Source organism: Crocodylus porosus, unplaced genomic scaffold (genome assembly GCF_001723895.1).
Source record: "Crocodylus porosus isolate Cpor-Errol unplaced genomic scaffold, CroPor_comp1, whole genome shotgun sequence".
NCBI classification, from domain to species: domain Eukaryota; kingdom Metazoa; phylum Chordata; order Crocodylia; family Crocodylidae; genus Crocodylus; species Crocodylus porosus.
The window spans coordinates 141,026,992-141,045,555 of record NW_017728906.1 but is presented as its reverse complement, the minus strand read 5'-3'; the positions used below and the strand labels follow the sequence as shown (position 1 = coordinate 141,045,555).

Genomic DNA, 18,564 nt, shown 5'->3' with positions numbered 1-18,564 from the left:
AAGCTCTACTGAAGGTGGGGAGGGGGACCACCAAAAAGCAGCAAGCCTGATCTTCTTTTTTTCCCCCCTCCCCAGAGCCTGCCTGGCTGCCTGAACTGCAGGGTAGGCCCAGTGCTTCCCTCTGCAGCTGTGGGGGGGGGGGCGATGCTTCCCTCCCTGCCTGTGGTGCCCCCCAGGACCACCCGGGCCAGGTGCCAGTAGGCAGGCTCCAGCACAGATGGAAGCACTGCCCCCCCTGCAGTTCAGGGACCACATCCCACTGACAGCTCACCCTCCTCCCCCACCGCTGGAGACGCAGGTAAGGATTGGGCCCCACCCTTATATATATATGCCACAGTGAGTTACTTTGGTTTAATTCTCCCTAAATTGAAGTGGTGTTTTAAAACATCCACCATTTTAATTTAGGAAGAACTAAACCAAATTAAGCCCCTATGGCATGTACAAGCAACCCTAGTGGTTTAAAGCACCCTCCCACCCCAACAAAGATTAGCATCAGCTTCCTGGTGTTTTTTAATGGGTTTGTTGATCTCAATGGGGGAAAAGGAAAGGTCAGGAGAGGGCTGAGGGTAGCATGTGGGGAGGGGTGTGTGTGTTACTAGTGGCTTCTTTTTGACATTTACCACCAGGGTTTCTTTGGTCATCATTATAACATTTCCTCAAATTTACAGAATTATTATGGATTTCTCCAGGTTCTCAAAGGACTTCTCTCTAACAAATGGTCTCATCTGGACTTATCTTCAGCCAACCTTTCATACACATCCCAATATTTAGCAGCCAACTGGAATGCTTAAGTAATAACAATGTTTAGCAATGATTGATTCCTAACACTAATGCCAGCAACCACTGCTGCTCATATTTCATGATCTTTCCAGGACCTCAAAGATGTTCAGAAAGAAAAGGCTGAGCCATGAAGGACTCCACAGCTGAGAGCTCTCAGAGGAAGAACTATTACTGAAAACTATCCCTCAGAATGTTTCCGATACGCACAGTTACTTCTCAAGCCAAAACACTCTACTTACACAAGACACTGCCATATTATGAGTAATACCCCAGGCTCAGTGATGACAAAGGCATAAAGATGAAGCAGCATTAAAAGAGGAAATCTGAGGTGCAGACAGAAGAGCTGCTCCTCGCTGTAACTCCAAATGTTTTGCAGGAATCGTCCTGAGTCACAAATACCTCCTAGAACAAACAGGACTTCACTGTTGGTTCTAGAGGGTGGGGGAACTAGCTGCTGGCTGCCAGCCTGCAGCCAATTTACCCTAGCAACAGCCCCTCCTCTCTTCCAGCCTGCCCCTGTTTCAGAATTGGAGGGGAGCAGACAGCAGAGAGAGCTCCTTCTAGGGGTTCCCCAGCCAGCTCTGGAAGGTAGAATGGATGAACTGGAGCCTCCCCTCCGCACCCTTTCAGCAGGGGCTGAAAACCCTTCAGACTGAACTCCCTCCACTCCCTTTCCCCCCTCCCATTCTGAAAACAATCCAAGGCTGGAAGGCAGCACAGACAAGTTACAGAAGATACTCTGTTTTGAAATGTCTTCATCTGATACCTCATGCAATAAGGGGGCAGATTTTTACCCAATCAGTAGAGGTGCACCAATACATTGGTCCGATATTGGAGCAGTACCAATATAAGGAAAACTGGTTGTATTGGATATCGATCCCATGGGGCCAACAATCTGGCTGATAAATGTCAGTGTTGTGTGCAGCCGCAGAGCAGCACACAGGGAGCGAGGGGCAGTAAGGAGAGCGGGCTTCAGTAGGTAAGTCCGGTGTGGTGGAAGGGGAGAGTGGAGGGAAGGGGTGTCACCAGACTTACCAGCTGGAGGCAGCTGTATCGGAAATTGGATTGGTATCAGCCGATATGCCTCCTTAAATATCAGCTATCAGTATCAACTCCAAAAATCTCTATCAGTGCACCCCTACTAACCAGCCATTTTTTAAGCTGTCAGCAGCTGTGCACTTGTGTTTGGTTACTGTTATAAACTGCTTTCTGTGGCCAGATCAGGTACAATTGTCACTTCTATCTGTGCCTCTTGTCTGTGTCCATTGCTCTAACATACCTGGCCACTTGTAGTAGCACTGGGCGCCTGCTGACATGCAGAGATGCTGCTCCAATGCACTGTAATGTGGTGAAGCAGACTCAACTAATCAAGTCTGCTGGAGCATGTTAATTAAAGCACTCCAGCAGCTTCCATATCTTGTGCATTCAGCACCCCACTCTAGGAGCATGTGTAAAAGAGACCCAGTATTTCCTGCCATGCTTAAGGTTGAAGTCGGGCAGAAAGTAAACTGGAGGATGTCAAATATTGTTGAAGAAAATCTGCCACCAACTTTCTAAGACTTCTCACTGAGAAATGAGTGGCAATGTCTAGGCAACAGTCAAAAAAAAAATCTATGCAATCAGAATTGGTTCTTTAGCAAAGTTTTGGAGAACTTTTTTTAGGTAAGGATGACTTCACAACATCTTTCACATGAATGATTGTGTTATTAACACAAGCTGTCTTCAACAGCAGAGGAACATGGTTATTATATAAGTGTAGATCACTTGTAAAACAACTAGGAACCACTGTTTGGATACTGTCTGAAACTCAGTCAAAGAAAATGGGCACAAACGATACTCTTTTGCTTTGGAGCATAAACTGCTGCTCTGGTTAAGAAGGATTTTTATGAATCCAGTTGATCATTCCTGTATAGACCAAGAGCTCTCTGTAGTGGAAACCACTACACCCAGAGGCAGGCTCTTCAGACTCCAGGTTGATGAGATGTACCAGCATATGCAACCGTGCTGTGTATCACGATGTTGCATATGGTAAATAGAAATTCTCTCTTATCATGGCTACAACACAGATTATATTTCAATGTATATGTTTGGAATCATTATGAGATTCTCTCAACCTGAAACAAATTAATATATAAAATAATATAATTTAGTAATAAAAAAGGCTGAATAATGCTGGTTGATCTCACCTGCCTCCATTATAAGTGAACAACGCTGGTAATACCAGTAACACCTACAGTTACTGATAATCTAAGTGTTCTATTAATGTACTGAAAATTGATATTTACAAAGTTGGTACACTTTAATGCACTTTTTAATACTCTTACGTCTATTATTATGTTGAACTATAAAAATGGCAATCTCTGCATTTTCATTTAGTAATGTAAGTGTATGTTCCATAGATCTGTAGTTTAAATTATGATGCAACAAGTCTTACACTCAATGGACCAAACTTGTTCTCTTTAAATAATGCCAACCACGATAACCAATTTAACGAAAAATAAGACTTGTATCATAAACTTGATACAGAATTGCTCCAATGGAATATATTCACAAGTGTTCGATTGTCCATTGCAGTTTTAAAAGATTTTACATGAAGGTATTTCCAAACTTCCCATTGGCTTCAATTTAACAGTCTACAAAATCTCACAAATCCCTACTTTATTCATCACAGGTACCATTCCAAATGTCTTTTCTTCCTTGCTTTTAATATTTTCTATGTGAGAATAGGGTTCAATTGTGTGCAACACTTAGAAGAACTTTGACCTGAGATAGCTAAGGGTACAATTCAAAGTGGTTTCTTAGACACTTAAATGGGATGTAGGTACTTAAATTTCATAGTGATTTAAAGTTGTCCTGCCCCAGCAGCTACATAGCTTACTAAGTGCCAAAATTTATTATACTTTAGTTTTATATTGGAATCTATTATACTTTATTTTTGTATTGGAACGTTCCCTGGGCACCTACACCCGAACATGCTTAAATGCATGTTAAAAGAGCACTTAGAAAGCACTTTGGTGCCTAACTCTCACCTGCTGCAATCTAAGGCTAAACACCTAAATTTTTGTAAGACCCGAGAGACCTCTCAATCATCCTCAAATTCAAACTGCTCTCAGGAAGCACTGAGGGAACAATGCTGAGTGTTGTGATCTTGACAGTCATTAATATGAATAGGCTGATGCACATGCATTAACAGTAGCGTAGCTGAATGCTTCTGGATGATTTGGGGTACAGCCACAGCACTGCTACAGCAATCCAGGTCAGAAGAGGGGGAGATAGTGAATAGTTACTTGTGTTTCAACATTTTCTGGAGGGATTTCACTTGAGGGCTGCTTCTTCTAGGCTCAGTTAACTAGCACTGACTTGTGGGACAAGTCAGTGATGCAGAACTGGGATGATGAGTAGAGGTAGGGGCAGAATATCAGAACTTAATAGCTCTGATCTTGCTATTCATGACACTGAATGAATTACTGAACTGAAGCCTTTGTACAGTACAGTATAAAATTAGGGGTTATATATAAAAGGCTACTAATAACTTAATACAGAGTATCATTACAAACACAGTGATCTATGGTTATCATCTTACACCAGATGTACAAAATGTGAATCTTTGCTATACACTAAATACTTGCCATAAGTTTCCACATTCACTTATATTACATCATTCACTCATAAATCTACATAACTACTTGCTTGAAGAGAGAAATAGTAAATTAAATAGTTGCATAATGTCCAGTTTCTTCCATCTTCCTAGATTCTCCTTATTTTAAAGCTTTTTCCCTATCCTTAAATAGCACATAGAAATCGAACAACACAATGACCTCTTAAAGTACTGCTGTAGTAAGGTTTCAGGGGATTTTGGTGGTCATCAGTTTATTAAAACCATGGCTTTGGTATTTTCCCTATTTAGACCAGGAATGGGTTTAAATTCTTCAGATCCAAGCAAGGATAAGGAACCATATTAAACTCTAAGGTAAGCAACTATGATTAACATTGAATCTAACTATGTACTCATTAGATGTCTGCAACTACACAGAATGCTTCACACTTGTGTAGAAACATAGTACAAGGAATACATGCAAATCCTATGCTTCCTAAATTGTTTGGCAAATTTGTCCAAGTAAGTCTCTGATGAATTTTACAGTAGTTTCCAAACTGGCATTCTTTCGCTTTCCTTACATAGTTCTTTTACATATATCTATACATAACAATGCTAAAAAAATGGATATTAACATTTGTAACACATACTAAAACACATACATTATTCTTTTCCCATACTATGAGCAACCATACTGAACTATTCATCTAAGTAATGCAGATGTGGGGAAGCAGGCTAGAAGGGGTGTGCAAAGCGAGCAGTATTTGATTCGGATTTGGCCCAATTTGGGGGACAGTGATTTGATTCAGATGACTGTCCTGATTTGATCTGGGCAAATCTAACAATTCAGTTCTGATTTGGAGAATCAGCGATTTGGCCATAGACATACTTTATATGCTTTTTCTATGTACCTCAAGGTACCAGGCACAGCTTATGAACACTGAGATGGTGGGGTGGATGGAGCGTCCCACGGGAGAACAGGGGGATCCCCTGCGCACTGAGTCTAGGACCCACAAATGGGGGGAGGTGCAGAGGGGTCCCCTGTGCGCTTGGTGGTGGACCTGAAAGAGGACTGGAAGTACTTCCAGTCCATTTCCAGATCCGCTGCCGAGCGTGAAGGGGACATCTCTGCGCCCCCCAACTTGGTGATTGGCTATGGGGGGACCCCAGGTACCCACTCAGACCCAGGAGGCATCAGTTGCTGAGTTGGGGGTGGGGAGACCCTGCATGCTCAGCAGTGAACCCAGAAGTGGACTAGAAGCATCCCGTGGATGGTCCATCCACCCCACCACCTCAATGTTCATGAGCCACACCTGGTACCTTGAGGTACGTAGAAAAAACATATAAAGCTATATCTATGGCCAAATCATCACATGTCTCCAAACTGAATCGAAAGCTTCTGATTTGATTTGGAGAAATTAATGGGTCTCCTGATTTGATTTGGATTCAGAGATTTGGCTGCCAAATCAGATGAATCTCCACCAAATTGAATCAGCAACCGAAGCTTCATACAGCCCTACAGGCTAGGAAAGCTGCGACCACACAGGATATGCCCAGTGCACCAATTGCTAGGAAGAGCCAGGCTCAGTTGCCAACATGGAGGAGACTGCAAAGCAACAATGGGAAGATGGCACAAGAAAGCAGAGCCAGAAAAAGCAACCAAATCTTGAAGAGCCCAGAGAGGTAGTTATAAAGTTGGTAGCAGACGAAGAAGCCCTAAATAAAGAAGGGATTCCCAAAGGCAAAGCAGGCTCAACCTGAAACAAGGAAAGCAAATGCTCACCACTCCGACAGGCAGAAGCAGAACTCTAGAGAAAGGGCTGTGAGAAAGAAGAAGAATATAACTGTGTGTTACCTCCCAAATTATGTTGAGTTGTGGACTCTTAAAAACTGTTTATAGACAGTTAAAGGGGTTACTTCAGTGCAGCTGTACAAAGGATCTAATGGAAGACCCAAGAGATGCGGGGAAGTAGAATTTAAAGATGTGGACTATGCTAAGATGCACTCAAGGCTCCAATTCAGTGGGAGCTTTAAGGAAACCCCTTAGACCTGAAAAGCAAGTCTGTGATGATGAAAACTTCACGAACTATCTCAGAAAACTAGAGAACTGTGGCCACTGGTCACAGAAAGGACTCCCACTGTAAGCAGGGGCAAGATCACAGATTACATCATGAAAGAACCCACCAAGTGGTGGCTACAGGGTCTGGAAGATGAGAACTAAGGCTGACACTGTTGGTATGGGAACCCAATAACAGCTACAGATGTTCTAACTCCCCCCCCACCCCCAAAGGTGGGATGGGAGCAAGGGGGATGACAAAGCCTGGCACACTCTGTCACTTGAAGAAAAGCAACCCAGAACAGGCAGGGTGCATCTGGGACTGGGTTGCCATAGAAACTAGCTAAAAAAATTAATTAGCAGGCATCTGCAAGCGACCCAGAGGTGTCACCTGACGAAGCAGGCAGGGCCCTAGTGAGATACAAGACAGGGCCAGAGCCAGGGCGGGCAGTCTGGCCATAGAGGCTGAGCAGGGAAGTGCTCTCCAGAGGTGCTTGCAACTGGGAAGCAAACTGCAAGTGTGCTAGGCCCTGAGACAGCTAGGGAAGCTGAGGTCTAGCAGCTGATTAAGGCCTAGGGAGGCTTGAAGGAAGACTTGGTGATTTGGAGGGACTGAGAGGAGGTCTGGAGGTCCCAGAGTGCCTAAGGTGGGGGCGATCTCATATAGCCCAAGAAGGGGCAGAGACTAGGTCTGGGCCCCAGATACAAAGAGCTAGAGAGAGGGAAAGCCCAGGGATGCTCAGAACATTGAGCCCAGCTCAGCAGAGTGAACACAGAAAAAGTCCTTGGAATAGACAGGCCTAGGGCCTGGGGCTCAGACAGACAGAATCCAGGGATGCTCAGAAGACCAAGATGGGCTAAGCCAGAGGCTGACAGGGCAAAAGCTGGGAACCTCTTAGCTCAGTTCAGTCAGTGAACCAGAGCTAGAGGGCTCAGCAAGAGCAAAAGGGCAGAGGCCAAGATGGCCAAAGCCCAACTCAGGAACAACGGCAGGCTTGCCCTAGGTCAGCCTCCATCCTTTTCAAATAATAACATCAAAGGCATGGTGGGTGAGTAAAAAGATCAAGGCCTACTAAGAGAGAGAGCTGAGGCAGGAGCTGCATGGCCACCAAGGCTGCCCCGGATCCATACCTTTCACAGTAACATACTCTTAGACCACGAAATCATATATTTACCCATGTTCTTACTTTTATACATGTCCCTATATTTCAGACATAAGCTAGCACCCAAATTTACCTATGAACAGGGTGACCATATGGCCCAGTTTGCCTGGGACAGTCCCGGATTTCAGAGGCCAGTGAATATTAAAACGAGCACCCCAGGTGCAGAGTAGGTAAGCAGAGTGGCTCAAGCTGTGAAATAGGAAGCCCTAGGAGACAGCAAAATTGCCCTAAAATAGGTTGGCTTGATTAGATAGGTTAGATGATTAACACCTGTAAAGAACAATGGGTCATTAATGGGCCACTGACTCCCTTGCCTGAATAGTAATACCAGAGCTGTCCCTGAATAGTAATACTACACTGCCCTACCCCTGCCTGCAGCAGCATTGCTAACTTGAGAGGCTGGGGGCAGGGCGGGAAGGGGCAGGGCATTGTGTTGGATTTCACATGGTCCTATACGGTCACCCTACCTATGAATACCAATAAAAACATCAGACATTAAACATAGCTCACACATTAAATTAATCAGGCATTTTATAAAGTAAACCACGCATGCTGGATTGATTGAATAATGCAACAAAATTGTATCACATTTTAAATATTATTTTCCATGAATTAAATAGTTGAAGTATACCTCCAAAACATAAACTCATAATTTGCCTAATAGCTTTCCAAAAATATAGGATCAGGAAAACAGTTACTCAAAATGTGGTAGTATTCCAAAAATTTGTTTAAAATACTCTTTACAAACCTATCATATATATATATATATATTGAATGCACAAATAAAGCTTGATCACTCTGCTTTACTTCCTACATCTGCATTAATACATTCAATATTGTAGGTCTGACAACTATGACATTCCTAATTAAAGCAAATAAAAGCATTGCAATAAATTAATGTAATTACTTTTAAACTACCATACATAAGTGAGATAAGCACCAAACTAGAACAATCCAGTATATAGGAATATTCATAATTAAAGACTTTGTCAAAAATACAGTGTACCAACTATGCATGTATCTGACTTGCTAAAGAAACAAAAAATGCTAATTAGTTCATTAGAGGCCTCTAGGTTGTGATATTTAGTGACAGGATATAATATCTGGCTTTTTCATGGACCATAATTGTACTCAGGATGAAAAATTGTTTCCAACAAAGCACTACCCTTCCTGTTTCAGATTTCCTGCTGGCTTCTTTTTATGAGCTGCATGCCTTTCAACACATCAGCATCATTCAGCTTACCCTGTCATGGAATAAAAGTGAAGGCAGGTCCAGATTTCATCATGCTGTGTGGGATAATCTAACCTTTACATCAAACCTCCTTTGCTTAGTAATTTTTTGTAGCTCCTGTTTTCTTGAAAGTGAGCTTCTTTAATTAGTGTGCTCACAGGCATTAGCAGAAACCATATGCGAGTCTACTGTTCTCTAAATTGCTGCCTGCCTACAGGGAGAGGTAATAGGTGAGGCTAATAACTGTAGTTAACAATATTTACTGATCAAAACAAAAGTTAAAATGTTGTATTAAAGTATTGTAATATGGTGAAGTAATTGAAAAATATATTTTCATGATGTGACCGGTACCCACAATAATTTTCTAATGACAAAAATTGAGAATAATAGATCATAATACATGTAACTTATTAGTAGAAGATAGTATGCTATACCTATAAAATACTGTTTTATAACAGTCTTTCACATACATAAAACTTATGTTGGAATCTAAACTATTAGTGGCCTCTAGGATAATGTTTTTCATCTATTAAATGCCATAATATATTCTTAATACAACACAAATATATCACAAATAATTATATCAGTTGAAACACTTCCTTTATAGAGATAATTAAACTAATTCACAGAAATTGCAACATTATTATTCTATTACATCACGTGTGCATATAATTACAAGAGCTTGATTACCATAATGATTGGAAATGTGCAAACATATATAGACAGAGATAAAATTCTATTTCAAACTTACCAGGACAAATTAAGAAAGAGATTTTTCCTAAGTAAATATCCTTCCTCTATTCCTTTACCCCATGACTGTATACATCAGGGGTGGGCAATTATTTCAGGCAGAGGGCCATTTACTGAGTTTTGGCAAGCCACTGAGGGCCACATGACAGGCAGCCGAGGGCAGAAAAATATTAATTTTCTAAATTTTTAGGGTCCTCACAGGCCAGATAGAACGACCTGGTGGGCTGCATGTTGCCCACCCCTGGCTTACATTCCGCTTGCCTCTTTTGCCACATACTCTCTATTGTACAGCAGGAAGCCAGGCACTTTGAAAAGTTATTTGTATATGCCAATACTTTGTTTAAGACATCTCAATCTTGTAATAGTGGTGAAATCTTCATGTATGAGAGGATAACATGCAGATCACCAAAATCTTGACACATTCAACTTCTGTAAGTCTGGTTGATTCTGCTCTATGCACCCAATACTACTTATGCATTTTGTATTAGCTACTTATAGTAAAAAACAAACAAACAAACAAACCAAGCAGAAGCTACTTAGTCTCTCAGAGGAGTTCTCTCATTGGTGAGCTAATCATGGACTGTCTTGTCTGCTGTCCTTTGGTCTGTAGGACTCTTGCCCTCTTGGCTGGGCAGTGGCCCTGTTTCAGCTGCAACTTAGTCTATTCAATAGTCTGATGGTTAGATCACCTAGCTGGAAATGTGCATTTGAATGCCCTTGGGCTGAGAGCCTATAAGCAGGACAATTTCTTGGGTTAACCTACTTAGCTACTGTGCAAAAAGCAGGCATCACTACACTTTTTCTCTCTTTGTTTCGCACTGAAATGTGTTCATGCTTTCAGAGTTAAACAGTTGGTGGATGTGCTTTGTAGTTGCCTAAGGGATCTGGGGACTTGGACAGATTTAGGTATCTCATCTAGCATCAATTAAGATTGCAACAGACCTTACATGGGAGTTAGGTGCCTCGCTAGCTGATCTGGATCGGTGCTAAGCACATACAATCGCTAAAATCTAGGGACTTCCACAAGCCTGTATGAAGGTGGGACTACATTCGGTGTGGGAATGCAGATGATTTTTTAGCTGCTGGAGTAAGATCTATCTGGATCACTTCTTGTGACTTGGGCTGAATATCAGAAGCAATTTAAACCCCCATTTGGATCTGGCAATTAGTCTTTGAGGAAACAGAAAACTAGGTTTTCAACTGTAAAGACAGCTGGACAATGAGGGCCGCAGAAGCAAATAGGGTGGTGATAGATGTGAGGAGCGGGAGGGGATGGGGTGAAAAATATTCTCTACCGGAAACTGCAGTGCATTACTCCAGCCCAGCTCCACAGCATCTGTATAGTTAAGGTGCTTCAGCAGGGCTTTTTGGTGCTTTTAGCTAAAGCTCATTCAATCAGCTACTGGACAAAAGCGCCTGATCTCTACAGACTTTGGGAAAACCAGGTGCAAATCATGTGCTGCCTCTTCTGGGCATGCACTGGACTCAGCACAGAAGAGTACCGAGTTTAAAGTAAAGTGCCGTTCCCCTTGCCCTGAGACCCACATCCGCAAGCAGCCATACATTTAAAGATCCAAGTCAACATTAGACAAACCACTAACCAGATATCGAAACTCAAAAGGATATAGACATCTTCATCACAAACTTGTCATGTTTATCTTCAGGAGAAGGAAAAGTATCCAATTCTGTCTCAAGCTGCTGAAGCTGCTTTTCCATCTGTTTCAGGCTTTTCTCCAGGTTTTCTGCTGAGACTAAAATACCACATATTTATTCTAATAAGATATTGAAAAAAAACAAACAGTAAGAGATGCACTTTTTGAAAAGACCTAGTATAGTAAGACTCTACCAACAGACTTCAATGTCTAATTGTAGAACAGAATTGTAAAAGTAAAGCAGAGTGCAAGGATATTAGCCATTGCTTAATGATTTTTTCCTCAGTCATACAATTCCCTCAGTCTGATTAGTTGCATCAAATTTAAATAAATTATAAAGGTTTTTTTTACCACAATCGTACAGCACAAAATTCTATTCCCTACGTGACACTTAGGGTTTTGCACTAAAAACAAAGTTTATTTCTAATTAATCTGTGCTGCAAGCACACAAAACCTTTACTTGTGATTAACCCTTGCAGTCAGACAGTACTAGTTATTTCCCATAAGTCAACATACTCACCATAGCTTCACTCTCCTAAGGCAGAAAATATTAATATTTGCACAGAAAAAGAGAATAACAGGAACCCCAATATATAAAAAAATACAAGATTAAACAGTTGTAGGGGAATTTGCTTAAAATTTAAAAGACAACAAATCCCTTTCACATATTTTCTTCTTAATTCAATTTTGGAAACTAAAAACTGTATATAAAACAGTTACTCTGAGGTAATGTGCCTTTCTAGTCCACAGGAATGTTAAGGGATACAAGGAATGATAAGACAAGGAAATTAGTGGAAATGCAAGGATCAAAAACATCCAGAATGTTACTTCATCAAAAAAGAACAGAATTACTTTTGACAACCTGGTGTGCATTTTAAATATTTACTCTTTAATGTATATTTTTGAAAAAAAAAAAAATTAAGCATGCCACTATAATACCACATTTACCAAAATCCATGACAATCCCCCAATAATTTAACACAACACCCTGACAATTAGATTCTAGAAATGGAAAAAAATAATTTAAAAAAATTCATGTCCAATATCCATTTTTGGAAGGCCATAAATTCACCCCCACCCTACCACTGTAGCAGTGCAAGCAGCAGCAAGGGGAGCCAAGTGGCCTGCCCCTTAACTCCTATCCTCCAGACCAGTGCCTCTCAACCCGTGGTATGTGTACCTCTGCGGGGTACGCGAGACATGAGCGGGGGTATGAAGGTGCTACATTTTGGTCTTTGCCTGCTCAGGCCAGAAGTTTCAGCCGCCACCTCTCCCATCATGTCTGGTGCACCGGGGCTTTCAGTCCCCAGCGTCAGTGTGCCGGGGGATAGGGAGGAAGGCCCCGTGCAGGCTGCTTTGGCTCAGGCTGTGGTGGAAAAAGTGGGACTTGGCTTGCGGCGGTGAAACCGGAAGTGCCACAGCGGGACTTACGGTTTTGCTTTTGCCACATTGATCGGCAAGGGGTACGTAAGGTACCAAAGGTTGAGAACCACTGTTCCACACCACTTGTCATCCTGCTGCCTGCTCCATACCTGCCCATCTCCCCACAGTGCCTGCACCCCACTACTACCTTCCTCCCTATCACTATCTGCTCCTGCCTGACCTCCCCAGAGACTCCCACCCACCTACCTGCCTTCCCCATGCCTGCATCCCAATTCTTGCTTCCCCCTGTATTGCACTTCTTCTCTACTGCCTGCCCCCCATGCTGCCCCTTTCACACTCCTGCCACCACTTGCCTTCTTCTTGCAGTTCTAGCTAGGGTACCACCTTAGTTCAGGGCAAGTAGCACAGGGCAAGTGGTGCCTCTGGCTCCAGCCCAGCCACATAGCAGCTGTTATAGCAGTGGCAGCTATGGCCCACCTGCTGGGTATCCAACTTGGGGCCAGAGACAGCATATGTTTTGCCAGCCCAGGCCAGAGTGGAGCTCCAGCTGGAGCTAGAGTTGCTAACCCGCCCCAGGATTGCCCTGGAGTCTCCAGGAGTTAGATATAAATCTCCAGGAGACTGCTGAGAGTCACCAGGAAGGTAAGTGATAGGGCATTCATTAAAAGAAATCTGATTTATATAGTAGTCCAGTGGGTTTTTAAAATGTAATAGTAAAGTGCATTTGCCTTCCTGACATAATGACTCATTAATGGCATCAAATCATGTGAACAGATTCAAACAGAGCTGGCAACCCTAGCTGGAGCCAGAGCCACAAGGAGATGGTAGCAGCTGTGGCAGTTGTGAGGGGTGGGAAAGGAAAGGGCAGGGGCAGCAAAGAATGAAGGTGGAGAGGGAACAGCTGCAGCGCAGACCCAAGGCTCAGTCAGAGCTGATATTACCCTCTCCTTCCCAGTCCCACCTTTAGTCATATCTAAGACAAGGTGCTTCCCTCACCAAGTTTATTAAAGAAAAAAAAAAACTCATCTTGGATTTAAGTAAATATGATAATAATATTCCGAAGGTTGATGACTAGAAAATTATATTTTCATTTTCAGCCTAAAATCATCCAAGAGCAGTATATTTCCATTTGTTCTTCTGCCTACACTGCCTTTTGGCTTAAATAGCTTGATCTCTTGCTCCTGGTGTTTAACCTCCCTATATATTTAAAAAACAATATTTATATCTCGTTTGAGCCTTTATGTCAGTAGATTAAATAAACAACATTGGTAATCTCATGTACAATAGGTTCTCCATTCATTTGACCATTCAAATACCCCTCTACCACAGGTGCTTCAATAGGAATTGATTTTTCTGGAATGTGGATGACCAGAACTGTACAGAGTATTCCAGAAAAGACGTCACTGTTAAGATCCTAACTAATAGCAGCAATTCTTGTTACGAGTCACTAGGTGCCTAATCTTGGAAATTGCCTTTTTTCCTTTTATTTCTATAACTGATTCCTCAAGGTCTTTAAACCAGTTTTCCCTGTAATGGTCATTATCCAGTTCTTCTTAGTGCTCCTCTGTGTTGCCAATGTCTCCCAACTTTCTGACCTCAACAACAAATTTCGTGTGCATGCTATTTATTCTTAGCCAAGTCCATTAATAAAATATTAAACAATGCAGGTCCAAAGACAGAACCTTGAGTAACTTCTCTAGTAACTTTTTTCCAGCCTGATACTTCTCCTTTCACTACTACTTATTGCAGTCTCCCTTTTACCCAGATCCTTACTCATCTAACAATTCATACAACAATCTTCATTTTCTGTCTCTTAACTAATAATTCCCCATGTGACATCTATTCAAATGCTTTGAAGTCCATATACGTGGAATGACCCCACAGTACCTTTTTGCAGAAAGACAAATCAGGTCAGTCTGACATGTTCTACCTTTCATATACCCATGATGTCTTTTTTTTTTTTTTTCCCAATAACCTCTATATTTTTATTATTTTTTCAAAACGTGTTTCAAAGCCTTGCATATTATTGAGATCCCATAGTTTGCCTAATCACCTCCCCTCATCTCTACTCAGGTACTGGAGATATATCTATAGTTATTTAGTATGGAGAAGAGAAGACTGAAAGGACATTTGATAACAGTCTTCAAATACTTGAAAGCTGATTGCAGAGAGGAAGGAGATGGGTTTTTCCTCTGTGGCTGTAGGGGACAGGAATAGGAGCAATGTGCTAAAGGTGCAACAAAGGAAATTTACATTGGAAGTTAGAAAGAATGATTCGACTATGCAGATAAACAAGCATTGGCACAGGCTACCTACAGAAATTGTGGAATCTCCATCCTTGGAAGACTGATAAGCAGGTTAGACGGACAGCTGGTGCAGATGGTTTAATCATGAATGATTCTGCCTTGAGCAGAGGGTTGGACTAGATCACCTCATGAGGTCCCTTTTGGACTCAGACATCCAATTCCTCAAATCCCCAAGGGGCCAGGGGCCTAAGTATTTAAGTTACCTACTTTATTTCAGTGTATATAAAAATATTATAATACTAAGTTCACACACAACACTTTACATAACGAGCACTGCATAAGCTTCAGCTAATTCATTCTTCATAATATCATGTGAAACACACTTTGCGTATTTTACAGATGTAAAAGCAGACAAGTGAAATGACTTGGAGACCAAACTGTTATTTAATAATCAAAAGTTCCTGATTCTCAGCACTGTGCTTTAGCTACTAAATTACACTGTTTCTTTATACAGCATGTAAAGCTATTTGATTAAGTAACAGATTTTCTACTTTACTGGCACATTCTAAAATCTCTGTTAGCTTAACCTTTGCAGACCCTTTTAAATTAAGGTTCAACTACAAGGGAAAGTTTAGAGGGATATTGGCCAATATACACAAAATGAGAAAAACTTCCTGAGACTCAAATTCAAGTGGTAAGATTTTGATTGCAAACTCGGTCATCATTAATATATATTTCACATTCAAATTATGTGGCATGGTAAAAAACACTCTAAGAACAGAAATATAGGAAAACTGAGCACTCTTGCACATTCATAAGTGCACTACTTCTGATTGGGTTTCAGAAAATGGCACAAACAAGCCAATCTAACAATTTTATATACTAAAATATGATTTGTTTTCCTACTGTGCCAGCTACTGATTTTTCAAAGATAAAATCATTAATATCTAAAGGTATTAAAAATTAAATAAAATCCATAAATTTAGTCTATGAACTCAGCCGTAGCATTGTTTGTCTCAAATAATAATTATTTCAATAAGACTCTTGTTTGAGCTGTTAATATATGAAAATTTGGTTGTAAAGCTGTTCCCTGCCACCCTGCTTCCCTCCCCTGTGACCCAGCACGGCAGGGAGTGTTGGAGCCATGCAGAAAACCTCCTCACCGCTTCTTGCTCCCCCACCCTGCCCCAGCTGCCCCAGCAATGCACATTCTGTGCGTGGGGCTGCAGTGATGGCAGTGATGCGGGGCGGCACCCCCAAAGCAGCAGCAGGTGCTGGAGGCACATCACCAAGGCGGGGTGGGGGGAGAAGGAGGGAGGGGAGCTCCCACTGGCGAGGAATCCCTGTGCGGCCCAGCTATCCTCAGCCGCGCTGGGCTGCACCCACTGGCTTAGGAAGACTCAGGGGACAGAAGCAGGGTTGCAGCTCAAGCCTGCAGCCTGCGCCTGCCCCGGGTACAGATCTGGGAGGTGCAGGTCTCCCCTGCCCCCTGAAGTATGCACAGCAGGAGGGAGCCGGCCCTCCCCCTTCCCCAGATGAGCCACCCATGGCTCCATCCTTATCCCAGCTGGGGCCCTGCAGCCGTGTATTGTGGCCCCAAGCCCCACCTGGATGGGAAGCATTCCCAGTCCTGCCCAGCCCCCTCCCTCCCTACCAGGGCCTCAATCCCCCTGTTCACCCCACACTTACCTGCTGAAGCTGCTCTGCAGGCTGCCTGGGACCATATGCAGGTCTATGCATATGGCACCCCCTGTCTTTCCGCCTTCCTCCCACTCCCTCCCAGCTCCCTGCAGGGTGGAACTCCTATGCTTACTGCAAAATGGCAAAATCTGCAGGTTTCTCCATTTTTCCATGGGAAACAGAAAACCTGGATCCCTGCTCATGACCCCAAATATATATCTTACTGCTGAAAACAATGAAAACTAGAGACAAAAGAGCCATTCATTCTTTTTTTCTGTGTAAGAATGACATCCTTAGTAAGCTGTACAGTTTTGAATTTTCTGGGTTTCCAAAAAAAACCCTAAACAAACCACTGTGATTGGGCCAAAAGAATTTCCATAATTAGCAGAGCCAAGTTGCCCAAGTTGGAGAAAATATTTGTGTTAAATAGCTACCATATTTATTTGAATGAAAGACTAGGTTCCACCCCGCCCCCCCCCAAGCAATTTAACGTGGGGAAAAGAGCTCCTCATTTTCAATTCAAGTACAAGGTGGCAGGAGTGTCAGCAGCTGTTGTGGTCCTAACTCCAGTCCTCCTCAGAGCCACAGCTACTGCCAACCCTTCCATTTCCTGTGGTCCCCTGCCTGCTCTCCCCATGCCACCTCCGTCCCCTACCTTCTCTTCTATCCTCTATTGTTTACTCTGTGACAGGACTCCAGCCATGTTTCAGTCCAGGGCATGAAACACGTGATTGTTCTGGCTTCAGCTCCACCCAGTAGCAGCACTGGTGTTAGCAGCAGCTCTGGTCCACATTCTGACTCCAGGACCCACCTCGAGCTACCACAAGACCTGCTGCATGGGTTGGCTGGGGTCAGAGCAACTGTGTGAAGCTGGACCAGTTGGAGCTGAAAGATAAGCAGCAACAGAGAGAATTGGAGGAGTGGGGGAATTGACAACAGGAACATACATAGTGGACTTCCTTAAATAAAAATGGAAAGTATCAACTGCTGCTGGAGACCTTTTTCAAGACCCAAATAACAGAGCAAATATCTAGATCTAGATAAAAGAAAAACTTTAGGCTAAACCACCGCTACTTGATACCTTGCACTGAGCCAGAAACCATTCAAGAGGTTTATTTGTGAACAATTTCATGTGAGATAGCATTCTTTAGTGTAAGATTCAACAAAGTGCAGCTGAATACTGTCTATTTAAAAAATCTGAAGCCATTTCTTAACTACAGATCCCCAAGTCTTCTGTGCAAAATACTGTACCTTTTATAACTTTTAACGGATAATACTCCATCTGAAGCCAGTGTAGAGTATAAATGTTTAGTACCTAGGTCTCTACATACAGATGGAGGTATCCTAGTTGTAAATATCTTAGGTTTTTAATTTTGGGCTATGTTATAACCTGTTGGGGTTTTTTCTTTAAAATGAAATCTTTCACCTTTTACAAATTTTTTTTTGGAGAAGCATACTTATAAGTTGCACAATGTTGTAGATTTAAAAATAAACAAACATAAACACCCCACTAGCATTAGCAATTGTCAGTTTTAAGTTTTAATTTTCTTTTTTCCAATCTTTTAACCTTTAAGATTTCTTTTAAAAGTATATGTGTGCAAGTATAATTAAATGCAGATTTAGTCAAAAGACTACAACAATATATTAATTCCTAATAAAAGATTTCGAAAACCCAATGTTTGTGTGGCAGACGCACACAATAAGAGGTTTATTTCCTTCTATATAATAGTGCTTAGTGTCAACGATAATTGCACACACATGCATATAAAAGTACTTCTATAATTACCAAGACTGAATACTTAAAGCATGCCAAGTTTTAATTCAAGGCATTTTAAAATAATGAGTAGTATTATCAAGCACAATGTCCTTGGCACTGTACTTGTAATAACAGTGCCTGCCCTATTAATTTATAGTCAAGTTGTACATATCCTCTGAACACCTACAAACACAATTTCATTAAGTGAACAACACTTTCCAGTTCAATACGAGTTCTCAGCTGAAAGAAGTTACTGATGTACATGTCACTGG

At 42.1% G+C, this 18,564-nt stretch overlaps 1 protein-coding gene across 3 annotated transcripts in view; it reads right to left on the bottom strand.

Moving 5' to 3' along the window:
- Nucleotides 1–18,564, bottom strand: part of DIAPH3 (diaphanous related formin 3) — a 452,799-nt gene that overhangs the window by 178,176 nt on the left and 256,059 nt on the right. For all 3 annotated transcript variants that reach the window (XM_019529821.1, XM_019529822.1, XM_019529823.1), the window contains one exon: nucleotides 11,202–11,326. In XM_019529821.1, the coding sequence (XP_019385366.1) occupies nucleotides 11,202–11,326 (125 nt within the window). The remainder of the gene's footprint in view (nucleotides 1–11,201; nucleotides 11,327–18,564) is intronic.